Source organism: Erinaceus europaeus, chromosome 23, assembly GCF_950295315.1.
Source record: "Erinaceus europaeus chromosome 23, mEriEur2.1, whole genome shotgun sequence".
In the NCBI taxonomy this organism is placed as follows: domain Eukaryota; kingdom Metazoa; phylum Chordata; class Mammalia; order Eulipotyphla; family Erinaceidae; genus Erinaceus; species Erinaceus europaeus.
The window spans coordinates 5,790,766-5,805,442 of record NC_080184.1 but is presented as its reverse complement, the minus strand read 5'-3'; the positions used below and the strand labels follow the sequence as shown (position 1 = coordinate 5,805,442).

General features: G+C 38.6%; 2 protein-coding genes across 7 annotated transcripts in view; one reads left to right on the top strand and one right to left on the bottom strand.

The window, feature by feature from the left end:
• LOC103123672 (zinc finger protein 709-like) overlaps nucleotides 1-14,677 on the top strand; it is a 418,768-nt gene that overhangs the window by 134,353 nt on the left and 269,738 nt on the right. The window lies entirely within an intron of this gene.
• LOC103123658 (zinc finger protein 14-like) overlaps nucleotides 4,461-14,677 on the bottom strand; it is a 75,164-nt gene continuing 64,947 nt past the window's right edge. For 2 of the 4 annotated variants that reach the window (XM_060182075.1, XM_060182077.1), the window contains exons 3-5: nucleotides 7,933-8,059; nucleotides 7,705-7,765; nucleotides 4,461-7,187 (exon numbers count right to left, since the gene is read on the bottom strand). In XM_060182075.1, the coding sequence (XP_060038058.1) occupies nucleotides 4,988-7,187; nucleotides 7,705-7,765; nucleotides 7,933-8,059 (2,388 nt within the window). In that variant the 3' untranslated portion in view covers nucleotides 4,461-4,987. Of the gene's footprint in view, nucleotides 7,188-7,704; nucleotides 7,766-7,932; nucleotides 8,060-9,261; nucleotides 9,365-12,010; nucleotides 12,139-14,677 lie in introns of those variants that run through there. The other 2 variants (XM_060182078.1, XM_060182076.1) reach the window with 2 other exon arrangements.

Genomic DNA, 14,677 nt, shown 5'->3' with positions numbered 1-14,677 from the left:
TTTGCGCCACCTGCTCTTAACCTGATGCACTACCACCCAACTCCCCCATAAGATGTTTTAAGCCATTGTACTTCAACTCAGGGATTAAAATAATGACAGAACTGTCAATTTCCACAACTGTGATTCCTTTAATTACCTTACTTAGACACAAGTCAATCCAGGGAAGAGTGAACAGTAATTTCAAAAGTACTGAGAGAGGGACCTCATAACATACTATATAGAATGGTTAAACCAATAAGAAGAAATATTGGACAAATGAACCAGGACAAGAGTCCAGCTAAAAACCCCACAAAGGCTGAAGCATAAAATTATGAGGTCAACACCCAAACACTAGTTAAGGAAGTAATCACAGGAGTGAGTAAAGAATTTGAAAGAATTGTCATCAGAAATGCAAAATAAGCAATGAGTCTCTGGAAGAAAACCTCAAGGTTATTAGGGAGCTGAAAGCTGAAATAGTTGAGCTAAGAACACAACTAGCTGAACAAGCTAAAACAGTATCAGAACAGGGAAACAAAATAGATGAACTCCAGCAAACAGTAGAGGGCAGCGAGAATAGAATCAATGAGGCTGAAGAGAGAATTAGCAAGATCGAGGACAAATTAGAGACCACTAAAAAGGAAGTAAAAGATCTCAAGAGATTAATGGATACTGAAAACAACAACAGAGATATATGGGATGACTTCAAAAGAAACAATATATGCATTATTGGCTTACCAAAGGAAGAAAGAGAGGGAGGGGAAGAAACCATTCTTCAGGACATAATAGCTGAGAACAGATATATGGGATGACTTCAAAAGAAACAATATATGCATTATTGGCTTACCAAAGGAAGAAAGAGAGGGAGGGGAAGAAACCATTCTTCAGGACATAATAGCTGAGAACTTCTCTAGTCTACACAACATCAAAGACATCAAGGTTCAAGAAGCCCAGAGGGTCCCAAACAGAATTAAACCAGACTTAAAGACACCAAGACACATCATATTGAGAATGGAAAAGAATAAGGATACAGAAAGGACCTTAAGGCTGCCAGAGAAAAACAAAGAGTCACCTAAAGAGGAACCCATTAAGACTAGCAGCAGACTTCTCCACACAAACAACAAAGAGCAGAAGAGAATGGCAAGATATCTACCTGGTGCGCAATGAGAAAGGCTTTCAACCAAGACTACTGTATCCTGCTAGACTGTCATTCAGACTAGATGGAGGCATGAAAACTTTCTCAGACAAGCAACAGTTGAAAGAATCAACTATCACCAAGCCTGCGCTGTAAGTACTTCTGAAAGTTTAAAGAGTCAGACCACCATAAATATGCTATATATCAGAACACTCTAGAAATCTACAAGAATGGTGTTAAAATATCTTCAATCTATATTATCAATATATGTCACTGGCCTGAATTCTCCTATTTAAAGACACAGAGTAGGAAGATGGATCAGAAAACACAACCAAACAATATGTTGTCTACAGGAAACACACCTCACTGAACAAGAAAGACTCAAATTGAAAGGCTGGAAAACGACCATACAAGCCAGTGGCCCACAAAAAAGGGCAGGAACAGCTATTCTCATATTTGAAACCATAGACTTTAAATTAAATAATATTTAAAATGATAGGAATGGACATGACATAATGCTTAGAGGATCAGTCAACCAAGAGGATGTAACAATTATTAACATCTAACTAAAGTTAGGGCAGAAATAAATAACATTGAAAATAAGACCAGTGGTCCAAGAGGTGGTGCAGTGGATGAAGCGTTGGACTCTCAATCATGAGGTCATGAGTTCAATCCATGGCAACACATGTATCAGAGTGATGTCTGGTTCTTTCTATCTCTCTCCTCCTTTCTCAAAAATAAATTCTTAAAAAACTGAAAATAAGAAAACCATAGAAAAGATCAACAAAATTAAATGAAAGTGAACAAAATCGACAAATCTTTAGCCACACTCACAAATAAAAAAAAAAGGGGGAGAAGACCCAAATAAATGGGATTGTAAATAAAGAGAAGATAGCAAAAAAACAAGATTGCAAGAAGAAAAAAAAAAGGGGAGATAGCACAACAGACACTGCAGAAATTTAACCTATCATATGAGGCTTCTATGAACAACTATAGGCCATCAAGCTACAGAACCTGGAAGAAATGGATGATTTCCTAGATACCTACCAGCTTCCAAAACTAAGTAAAGAGGAAGTGGATAACATGAACAGGCCCATCACAGCTAATGAAATTGAAACAGTTATCAAAAATCTCCCCAAAAATAAAAGTCCTGGACCAGATGGTTTTCAAAATGAATTCTACACAACCTTCAAAGAAGAACTAATACCTCTACTTTTAAAAGTCTTCCAGAAGATTGAAGACACAGGAATACCTACTTCCAGCTTCTATGAAGCCAACAGCACTCTTATACCAAAAGCAGACAGGGATACAACCAAAAAAGAAAACTACAGAACAATATAATATCTCTGATGAACATAGATGCTAAAATATTGAACATAATTCTAGCCAACTGGATACAGCAGTCTATTAAAAAGATTGTTCATCATGACCAAGTGGGCTTTATCCCAGGGATGCAAGGTTGGTTTAATATCCGTAAATGAATCAATGTGATCCACCACATCAATAAAAGCAAGTCCAAAAACCACATGGTCATATTAATAGATGCAAAGAAAGCTTTTGACAAAATACAACATTCCTTTATGATCAAAACACTACAAAAAATGCAAAGAGATGGAAAATTCCTGAAGGTAGTGGACCCTATATGTAGCAAACCTACTATCAACATCATACTCAGTGGTGAAAAACTGGAAGCATTTTCCCTCAGATCAGGTACTAGACAGGGCTGCCGACTATCACCATAGTGTTGGAAGTTCTTGCCATAGCAACCAGGCAGGAGCAAGGAATGAAAGGGATACAGATTGGAAGGGAAGAAGTCAAACTCTCCCTATTTGCAGATGACATAATAGTATACATAGAAAAACCTAAGGAATCTAGCAAGAAGCTTTTGGAAATCATCAGAGAATATAGTAAGGTGCCAGGCTACAAAATTAACATTCAAAAGTCAGTGGCAGGGAGTCAGGCGGTGGCGCAGTAGGTTAAGCACACGTGGCACAAAGCCCAAGGACCAGCACAAGGATCCCAGTTCGAGCCCCCGGCTCCCCACCTGCAGGGGAGTTGCTTCACAGGCGGTGAAGCAGGTCTGCAGGTGTCTTTCTCTCCCCCCTCTGTCTTCCCCTCCTCTCTCCTTTTCTCTCTGTCCTATCCAACAACGACATCAATAACAACAATAACTACAACAACAAAAAAACAACAAGGGCAACAAAAGGGAAAATAAACAAATAAATAAATATTAAAAAATTTTTTAAAAAGTCAGTGGCATTCTTATGCAATACGAAGTTAGAAGAGATAAAATCCAGAAATCAATTCCCTTCACTATAGCAACAAAAACAATCAAATATCTAGGAAAAACCCGAACCAAAGAAGTGAAAGACTTGTATACTGAAAATTTGGAGTCACTACTCAAGGAAATAAAAAAAGACACAAAGAAATTGAAAGATATTCCATGTTCATGGGTTGGAAGAACTAACATCATTAAAATGAATGTACTACACAGCGCCATATACAAATTTAATCCCCATCAAGATCCCAATCACATTTTTTCCTGTTCTATTTGTTTTTGTTTATTGATTCCCTTTCGTTGCCCTTGTTGTTTTATTTGTAGTTATTACTGATGTCATTGTTGTTGGATAGGACAGAGAGAAATGGAGGAGGGGAAGGCAGAGAGGGGGATAGAAATAGACACCCGTAGACCTGCTTCACCGCTTGTGAAGTGACTGTCTTGCCCTTCTGTTAACTTGTAATATTACATATCAGTATTTAATCAATATGAGCTGGAAAAATAGATTAAATGTCTTGAACTTGTAATACATAGAGCCCACTTTTAACTATATATAATCCTTCATTCTAAGCACTTAACATTTCAAACTGGTAACCTAACAGTGGGATTAAATTCTTTATACATTTTTTAAATGATTATTTCTAATATTAAATCACTTACAATTACATTTTAGTTGGTGAAGATGATGCAAAACTTGCACAAAGAATAGTTCTGCATATACTCTTTCTCTAAATATTAGATGGTCTCTAGTCTGTTAAGTCATTCATATTGGGGAATAGGGGGGTAGCGCAGCGGGTTAGGTGCACATGGCACAAAGCATAAGGACCGGTGTAGGGATCCTACTTCAAGCTCCTGGCTCTCCACCTGCAGGGGAGTCCCTTCACAGGCAGTGAAGCAGGTCTGCAGGTGTCTATCTTCCTTTCCCCTCACTGGCCTCCCCTCCTTTCGCCATTTCTCTCTGTCCTAACAGTGACCACATCAATAACAACAATAACCACCACAACAATAAAATAAAAACAAGGGCAACAAAAGGGAAAATAAATAAACATTTAAAAAATTACATCATGCATATTGAGTTAATTTTTAAAACTTTTATTTACTTTGATAGGTAGAGAAAAACTGAAAGAGGGCAGAGACATCTCAAGCCCTCTTTCACTGCTTATAACCTGAGACAGATACAATTCCTGCAAAAAATATAAAGGTTCACAAAGTACCTATTACTATTCAACTGATTTATGTTCAATAAGTTTAATTCAGTATGAATTATTTAGTAGCTGAATAATGTATTTCTATAATGTCTGCACTGATATTTTTTTCTTAGTACATTCAGATGTGTGAAAAATGTCATTCTATTTGAATATTTAAGCATTATTCAAATTCAATAAAGTTTATATACCAAGTGGGCTTCTCATAGTATTATAATTAAAATGCTTAAATTCCTTACATTCATATAATAGTCCCAGGTATGTGTTCACTTGTGCATTTCGAACTATAATCTCCACTTAAAATTTCATTAAAATTTCTCTCCACTGTCAGCAATTTCGTTTGTTCCAAGATTACTGAATTGACTCTCATTGACATGGTGCCTATTTTCATGCTCAATTAGTGAAATAATGGAAAGCTTCAATGTATTGTTTACATTCGTAGGGTTTCTCTCCACTGTGACTTCTGTCATATACCTGAAGAGTAGAGGGACATTCTGGGGTTTTATTACTTTGTTCACATTCATAAGGTTTCTCTCTATTGTGAGTTCTTTCATGTCTCCGACGATAACTGGAACAACTGAACCTTTTACTACATTGTGTACATTTATAAGGTTTCTCTCCACTGTGAGATCTTTCATGTATCCTAAAATAATTGGAATCTCTGAATGTTTTATTACATTGTGTGCATTTATAAGGTTTCTCTGCACTGTGAGTTCTTTCATGTGTCCGAAGAGAACATGACTGACTGAATGTTTTACTACATTGTTTACACTCATAGGGTTTTTCTCCACTGTGAATTCTTTCATGTGTTCGAAGATTACCTAATTGAGAGAATGTTTTACTACATTGTTTACATCCATAGGGTTTTTCACCACTGTGAATTCTTTTATGAGTCCTTAGACAACTGGATTCTCTAAATGTTTTATGACATTGTTTACATTCATAGGGTTTGTCTCCAGTGTGAATTCTTTCATGTATCCGAAGACGACTGAATCGACGGAATGTTTTATTACATTGTTTACATTCATAGTGTTTCAATCCTCTGTGCGTTCTTTTGTGTGTCCTAAGAAGACTGGATTGACTGAATGTTTTACTACATTGTTTACATTCATAGGATTTTTCTCCACTGTGAGTCATTTCATGGTTCCGAAGAGAACAGGAAAATCTGAAGGTTTTAGTACATTGTTTACATTCATAGGGTTTTTCTCCAGTGTGAATTCTTTCATGTGTTCGAAGATTAGATAATTGATTGAATGTTTTACTACATTGTTTACATCCATAGGGTTTTTCACCACTGTGAATTCTTTTATGAGTCCTTAGACAACTGGATTCTCTAAATGTTTTATGACATTGTTTACATTCATAGGGTTTGTCTCCAGTGTGAATTCTTTCATGTATCCGAAGACGACTGAATCGACGGAATGTTTTATTACATTGTTTACATTCATAGTGTTTCAATCCTCTGTGCGTTCTTTTGTGTGTCCTAAGAAGACTGGATTGACTGAATGTTTTACTACATTGTTTACATTCATAGGATTTTTCTCCACTGTGAGTCATTTCATGGTTCCGAAGAGAACAGGAAAATCTGAAGGTTTTAGTACATTGTTTACATTCATAGGGTTTTTCTCCAGTGTGAATTCTTTCATGTGTTCGAAGATTAGATAATTGATTGAATGTTTTACTACATTGTTTACATCCATAGGGTTTTTCACCACTGTGAATTCTTTCATGAGTCTGAAGAGAACTGTAAAATCTAAATGCTTTATGGCATTGTTTACATTCATAGGATTTATCTCCACTATGAGTCAATTCATGGTTCCGAAGAGAAGAGGAAAATATGAATGTTTTAGTACATTGTTTACACTCATAGGCTTTCTCTCCATTGTGGGCTCTTTCATGTTTTCGAAGATAACGAGAAGAACTGAATGTTTTACTGCATTGTTTACATTCATATGGTTTCTCTCTGTGAGTTTTTCCATGATTACAAAGAGACCTGTATGTAAAGAATGTTTTATTACATTGTTTACATTCATGGGGCTTTTCTCCATTATGAGTTTTTTCATGATTCTTTAGAGATCTGGATGTCAAGAATGTTTTACTGCATTGTTTACATTCATAGGGTTTCTCTCTACTGTGAGTTCTTTCATGTGTCGAAAGATAACTGGAACAACTGAATGCTTTACTACATTGTTTGCATACATAGGGTTTCTCTCCACTGTGAGTACTTTCATGTCTCCGAAGATTACTTAATTGACTGAATGTTTTAGTACATTGTTTACATTCATAGGGCTTCTCTCCATTGTGAATTCTTTCATGTATCCTAAGATTACGGGATCGACTGAATGTTTTACTACACTGTTTACATTCATAGGGTTTCTCTCCACTGTGAGTTCTTTCATGTATCTGAAGATGACCATATTGCCTGAATGTTTTACTACATTGTTTACATTCATAAGATTTTTCAAGAATGGGAATTATTTTCTGCTTTTGAAGATAACTAGAATAAGTGAATACTTTGTTGTCTACTTCACATTCTTGAGGTTTTTCACCATCTTGACTTCTTTCTTTGGCTTCAGTGATTTTGACTATATTACTGTAAAGCAGTGAGAAACATTTAATGAGATTTTTAACAAATAAAAACAAACTCAATTTTTAAATGAAAATGCAGGTCATTATCATATATAACAAAGCCACTGAATTTATCAATACACTTGACTTAAAATTTTTATACTGACAATGACAAAAAATCAACTAAAATGCTCTCACAGATAAAATTTTTAAAAACTCTATGAAAAAATAGGCAAACACTACATTTGTTTATATAACACATAAATCCATTAAGCCATGACCAATCATATATTTATAAGTGTTGTGTATTTAATTGAACTACCTTTTGTAAATAATCTTTATTTACTTATTGAATAGAGACAGACAGTAATTGAGAGGGAAGGAGGAGACAGAGAAGGAGAGAGACAGAGACACCTGCATCCCTGCTTCACCATTCGTGAAGCTTTCCCCCTGCAGGTGGGGACAGGGGTTGGAACCTGGGTCCTTGTGCATTTTAACATGTGTGCTCAACCAGTATTTTTTATTATGACTGTGACTCAAACCTTTGTTTACTTCCTTGGTGGTTATGCTGCTCTTTTGTAGAATGGTCCCCTTGTAATTTGTCTAAAAATACAAAAATATTAGAAATTATACAACTATACTGGATTTTTGATTCATCATTAGTCATAATCACAATCACACCCTCTTTACTTAACAGTGGCTCCTTTTACATTGGTAGACAAAAAAAATTTTGGACTTTTACTTGACAAATTAATGAATATTATAATTACCTATTGAGACAAAGTTCATAAAGGTTTCCCACATCACATCTCTGTAGAGTTTCTTCTCTGAAGGATTTAATAGTGCCCACTCCTCTTGAGTGAATATCACAGTTACATCTTCATGGGTCACTGAGCACTAAAATATATGCATTGTATTTATATGAGAAAACACTTCAGGGTGGTAGATAGCATAACGGTTATGTAATGAGACTCTCAATCTTGAGGCTGAAGTCCTAGGTTCAATCTCCATATGACCATATGCTAGAGCTAAGCAGTGCTTTGGTAAAATAAGGAAATAAATGAAATACTTCATAGTGATAGCAGATTAGCCATCCAGTTTTTACTTTATGAAGCTGATGATTGTCTCATCTCCAAATATAACTTTGGTGACTTGATCATCAAATACCCCACATCATAGAAGGAGATACAATGATTGCTACAGTGATTATAGCATTGGACTTTTTAGCATGTGCTCCTGAGTCCAGTCCTTGGCATCTCATGTGACAGAGTGATGTTAATGTATTAAGTGCCCCTGAGAGGCTGGAGAAACAGGTCCAAGCAGAACAGAGTCAGGTCTGGAAGAGCATCCAGTGAACAACTTAATTTACTTTTCTGTTTATGTTTTTATCACTGAGGCTTTACTGATCTATGGTATCTTTTTTTTTATTATTGTTATTACTTTTTAGATAGAAGAAGGAAAAAAAAAAAGAAAGACATCCTAGCACTGAAGCTGCAGTGTTTTGGGGGGGAGGGGGAGACTGGCTCAAATAGTGACCATGAATATGGCAAAGAAGCTAGTAATTTGAGTGAACTATTTTGCTGGCCATGGACCATAGTATTTTTACTATTATATTTATGTATTAATGAAAGACATATACAGAAGGAGACAGAACATGTCCAGTTCTGGTTTTCTGGTGGTTCTGGAGATTAAATTTTTAAAAATTATTTATTTGTTTATTCTCTTTTGTTGCCCATGTTCTTTTATTGTTGTAGTTATTATGGTTGTCATTGTTGTTGGATAGGACAGAGAAATGGAGAGAAGAAAGGAAGACAGATAGGAGGATAGAAAGATAAGACACCTGCTGATCTGCTTCACCACCTGTGAAGTGACACTCCTGCAGGTGGGGAGCTGGGGGCTCGAACTCGGATCCTTACGAAGGTCCTTGCGGTTCGCACCACCTATGCTTAAGACCGCTGTGCTACCACGCAACTCCCCGGAGATTAAATTTATGACTGTAGACCTTTAGGCATTAATATTCTTTGCATGATAATTAAAATGGGCAAATATATATGTATATATGTACAGATAGACAGTTATAGAAATAACAGTCAACATACCTGGGACCTTTAAAGAATCACTGCAGTTTCCAGTGGAAGTTGGTGGGAACAGGGGAATTTTGCCCCTGGTTATTGTATCACTATGTAAATCAATACTAAGTCACTAATAAAAATGAATAAATGAAGAATTTTAAAAGAGAGGGTCAAAGAGACATTTTACCAGTTTGAGATTGTGCTTTGACATGGATAAGGTCCAGGGTCCAGACCTAGCAGCATATGGGTGGTACCATTGAAAGAAAGAAAGCTCAAGAGCTGTAGTGTCACTGAATGAACAAGTAGCCCGGGAAAGGTGAAATTACATTTGTGCAAGACATTGCCTTGGAAAACAATGTTGATAAAATAAGGATAGCACTTTCAATTTTTCAAACCCATGAGTGTCAAATGACATTAGTTTATTGGTGTTCAGTGTAGTGAGTGAGGTTCTAGTTTGTTGAGTTAATATATGATCAGCAACAGTCTTACTTAATTTTCACTTGTGAATCACTGCTTCAGAGCTTCTAGCTCTCCATGTGACATCTGAGGACTGGGATACCATTAAGCAGAAAATAACTGGGTAAGACCAGGGTGCAGATGGCTATGGAGGTATACTGGCCTTGTAAGTTTTCTATATCATATATGCACTCATGTTTACCAGGTGCATGACTGGGTCCAAGCCCAGCCCCTATGGTACTGAAGTAAGTTTTGGTGTTGTGGTCTCCATGCTTCTCTAATTCTTTGCCTAAAATATATATTTATTCCCATACTTAAGATTATCAAGGGCACCTTGTTTAAACTTGGTGGGACCACCGTTGTAGGGTGCATGTCTTGTCACAGTCCAGTTCTCAACCATGACATTACATGGGAGGTCCTATGACAACAAGGGAAGAGGGATGGTTGTCCTATGTTTGTTCATTTGAAAAATCAGAAAAATCATAATGTCTTAGGCAAGTATTCATAAAATATGTAGTTTGGGACTGGGGATAGAGCAGAACAGTTATATAAAGACATTCGTGGTTGATATTTCAAGGTCCAATGTTCAAGGTTTAACTCCTGTGTATTATAATAAGCTAGAGGTGAACAGTGCTCTAGTTAAAAACCACTATACCTAAAATAGACTTCCTAGATTCTTCCCATACAAAGACCAGTAGTCCCATCTGCTCTTTTCTTACCTTTAGGTTCCTGTTTATTGAAAAAAAAAAAAAGTCACGGTCCAGGAGGTGACACTATAGATAAGGCTTTGGACTCTCAACCACAAGGTGCTGAGTTCAGTCCCTGGCAGAACATGTACCAGAGTGATGTCTGGTTCTTTCTCTCTCTCCTATCATTTCTCACATATAAACAAATAAAATCTTATAAAAGAGGGGTCAGGTGGTGGCGCACCTGTTTGAGCATATCTGTTACAATGTGCAAGGATCTGGGTTCAAGCCCCCAGTCCCTGCGTGCAGGGGGAAAGCTTCATGCGTGGTGAAGCAGTGCTGCAGGTCTGTCTCTCTCCCTCTCTCCCTCTCTCCCCCCCCTTTTTCAGAATTTATAGCTGTCTCTATCCAACATATATACAATAAAAAATTTATTTAACAAAAATCTTAAAAATAAAGTTGTCCTGCTTTATAACTTATCCCCTTTGGGCTACCAAGTTGCAGACACTACCAGGACACCAACCTGACTTCCCTGGGCAGAGATCCTCACCAATGTGTCCTGAAACATCAACTCCCCAGAGTTGTATCTCACTAGGGAAAGATAGAAACAGGCTGGGGGTATCAATCAACCTGCCAATGTCCATGTTGAAGATAACAACGGGAATCAGGAAATGGAATGTATTGTGTGATTATGTTTTCCTTCTGAGAGGTATTTTATTTCCATCACCCTCCCCCCACCTTTTATATGTGATTTAATGATGATTGACAAGATTGTGAGATAAGGGAGGTACAATTCCATACAATTCAATTCTCCTCACAGGAGTTTCATGTCCCCTCCCCCCTTAGGACTTTCTCTATTCTTTATCTCTCTGGAAGTATGGACCAAACATCTGTATGGGGAGCAGAAGGTGGAAGCTCTGGTTTCTGTAATTGCTTCTCCACTGGACATGGGCATTGACAAGTCAATCCATACCTGCATCCCATTTCTGTCTTTCCCTAGCGGGGTAGAGCTCTGTAGAGGTGAGGGTCTAGGACACATTGAAGTCCCAGTGTGGATTCCTATATATATACTGGGCCTAGACCTCTAACAGATCCCACTCTTCACAGTCACTGGACACACCCAGCAGGAATGTCATCATAAGCTCTCTTGTGGGGCTCTCCAGCAACTTGCCCTCACTAAAGCAGCCATGGAAAGGATTGCCCTACTCTCTGAAGGGAGGCTTAGTCACCCTACTCTGCCACTTGAGGAAGACTGGTCCTGAAATTAGTGCAGCCTAGAATGTTCCTCTGGCTCAAGATTCCAGGCTCAAGTCTCATCTCCCCAACACCTGCAAGGGAAGCTTCACAAATGGAGGAACACTGCCACAGTAGTTTCTCCTGAACTTTCTCTCCCTCCCTCTTCTCTTTTCATTTCATCTCTATCTAAATCTATACCTATCATGGTAGCAAAGACTGGTGACAATGTGCAGATACTGACTTCCAGTGAGAACCCTGGTGATAAGAGTAGGCAGAAAGAGAAATATGTAGGCAAATAAAAAAGCAATGAAATAAACATTTATAACATAGAATACATTTATAAATTGAAAGAACTTCTTCAGGAGGAAAAAGAATCAGATGTGGAACATGGCACTTACCTGAGAAACTGCCATTCCTTCCTCTTTCAGTTTTCTTTTAGGCCAGAAAATGAAGAGAAATCATAGCAGGAGCTTCAGACTAGGATTTTAATCCACCATCAAGGCCTCTTTTCTGAGCAGCACTGCACCTACAGGGAAGACATTGCAATGCATAGAAGGCCCAAAGCCAAGCTTTTTATGTGAAGAGAAGAGATTCAGGAATAAGGAAACAAGGACAAACCCATTGGGGAGAGACTTCTGGGGACAGGGCTATAGTGCAGTTCACTGCTGTGTTCCTTTCCTCTCCTCTCCTCTCCTCTCCTCTCCTCTCCTCTCCTCTCCTCTCCTCTCCTCTCCTCTCCTCTCCTCTCCTCTCCTCTCCTCTCTTCTCCCCTGCTCAGTAAACTAGGAATAGCAAAGAAGATCACCTGAGAACGCAACAAGACAAGACTAGGACTACCTTGGGAACCCACCAAGTCACAGTGATTGCAAACGTGTGGCTTGAGGGCAGAGAGGAGCCTAGGGAGAGATTACAGGGACTAAAAGCCTATATTTACTCTGGAGTGGCTGATAACAGTCTGGTAGTTTGGGAGTGAGGCATCACCTCCAGTCAGTTTTATTAACAAAAAGACTGCTGAACAGAAGAGAGGACCCCCTAAGACTCACCAAATGTAACTGTGAGTCTCCATTGCTACTGTCCCTTGGAGGCTGGAGTAGCAGTGGGGAGGCCCTGTGCCAACATACAGAGGGGCAGAGAACTGCCCAGGAAACTCAGGAGAAGACCCACACCCTGGTGGTCTAAAGGTGGAGCTGTATAGTGGGAGCCTTTCCACATTGTTTTTTTTCACTCTAGCTGCTGGTAGAGCAGCTGAATTGAGCCCAGGGCTCTGGATCCTCAGGGCATTGAGAGTCTCTTTCATAACCACTGTGCAATCTCTCCCACACTCTGTTTTATCTCTTCGTCAGGAAGGAGTAATTAAGCTACAGGATCTACTTATAGTTAAGAAGCCTGCAGGCTACAGGGAAGATAAAATAACGTAAGTGGGTTTTAGTGAATTGAAAAGTACTGAGAGAGAAACCTCTTAACAAAGCATATACCAAGAAGAAACATTGGTTAAAACCAAGAAGAAACATTGAAAAAATGAACTAGGACAAATGGTTAGATAAAAACCGACAAAAGGTTGAAACACAAGAATGAGCACAGCCAGCTGGGGCCCTACTCGGGAAATACTGAGATTCCCAAACACACTTGATGGGCCTAGACCTCAAATAAATCCCTCTCTCCATTGTCATCTCTATCAGGAACAACAAACTAGACCCCTTTGTGGGCCCTATAGGACCTTGCCTCAACCTGGATTAACAATGGTAGAGAATGTTCAATCCTCCAAAGGGAGGATGAACAACATACTCTATGCTACACTTGAGGAAGGTGGGTCGATACTGGGGCAGCATGGAATGTTCCTACTCAAGACCACAGAATGTGAGATCAGATCTAGAGGAATGAAGGGGTCACACAGGCTCCTAAGCTAATTATGGGCCACAGATCACATCAAATCGACGGGATTTACAGTAATACTTATACCCCTGTCCCATATTAGGGCGATACTCTCTTCCCTGATCCAGCTTTCTGGTCCTTTTCCCAGCTACGACATCATCTCCCCAGACAATAACTTGGATCCACCTGCATTCAGATTCCTGGCTCAGGCAAAATAAACACTAGTATAGCTACAAACCCTTTGAAATATGAGTAAAATATGCATACTAGCTATCTACAAAATGGAGGACCCCCCCAACTCTTCATCTGCACTATTTCAGCCTTTAGGTCCATGATTTTTCAACAAGAAAGGAAGGAAGGAAGGGAGGGAGGGAGGAAGGGGGAAAGAAAGAAAAAAGAAAAGAAAAGAGAAGAAAAGAGATAAGAGAACCAGGGCCCAGGTGGTGGTACACATGTTACAATGAGTAAGGAACTCAGTTCGAGCCCTGGTCCCCACCTGTAGGGGGAAAGCTTTTGTGAGTGGTGCTGCAATGCTGCAGGTTTCTCTCTGTATCTCTCCTCTTTATCTACACCTTCTGTCTCAATTTCTGGCTGTCTCTATCCAATAAATAAATAAATAAAAAATAACAGAGGCCTACAAAAGATTAACGAAGCTACATGTTGGTCCTCAGAAGAGTAAACAAAAAAATCAATAAACCCTTATCTAAACTCACAAGAGAGAAAAGGGAGAGGACTAAAATAGGTTTGTAAATGAAAGAGCAGATATCACAATAGACAACACAGAAACACAAATCATGAGAGGCTTCGATAAACAACTATATGTCACCAAATGAGAGCACCTGGAAGAAATGGACAAGTTCTAGATATCTAAAGTCCTTCAAAATTAAACAAAGAGGAACTAGAAAATATCAATAGACCAATCACCACCAAAGAAATTGAAACAGTTACCAAAAACCTTCCCAAGATTGAAAAGTCCTGGACCAGATGCTTTCATAAATGTATTCTACAAAGCCTTCAGGGAAGAGTTTATTTATATACTTTAAAAAATATCTTCCTGGGAGTCGGGCGGTAGTGCAAAGGGTTAAACGCACATGGTGCAAAGCGTAAGGACCCAAGGACCAGCATAAAGATGCCGGTTTGAGCCCCTGGTTCCCCACCTGCGGGGGAGTCCCTTCACAGGCGGTGAAGCAGGT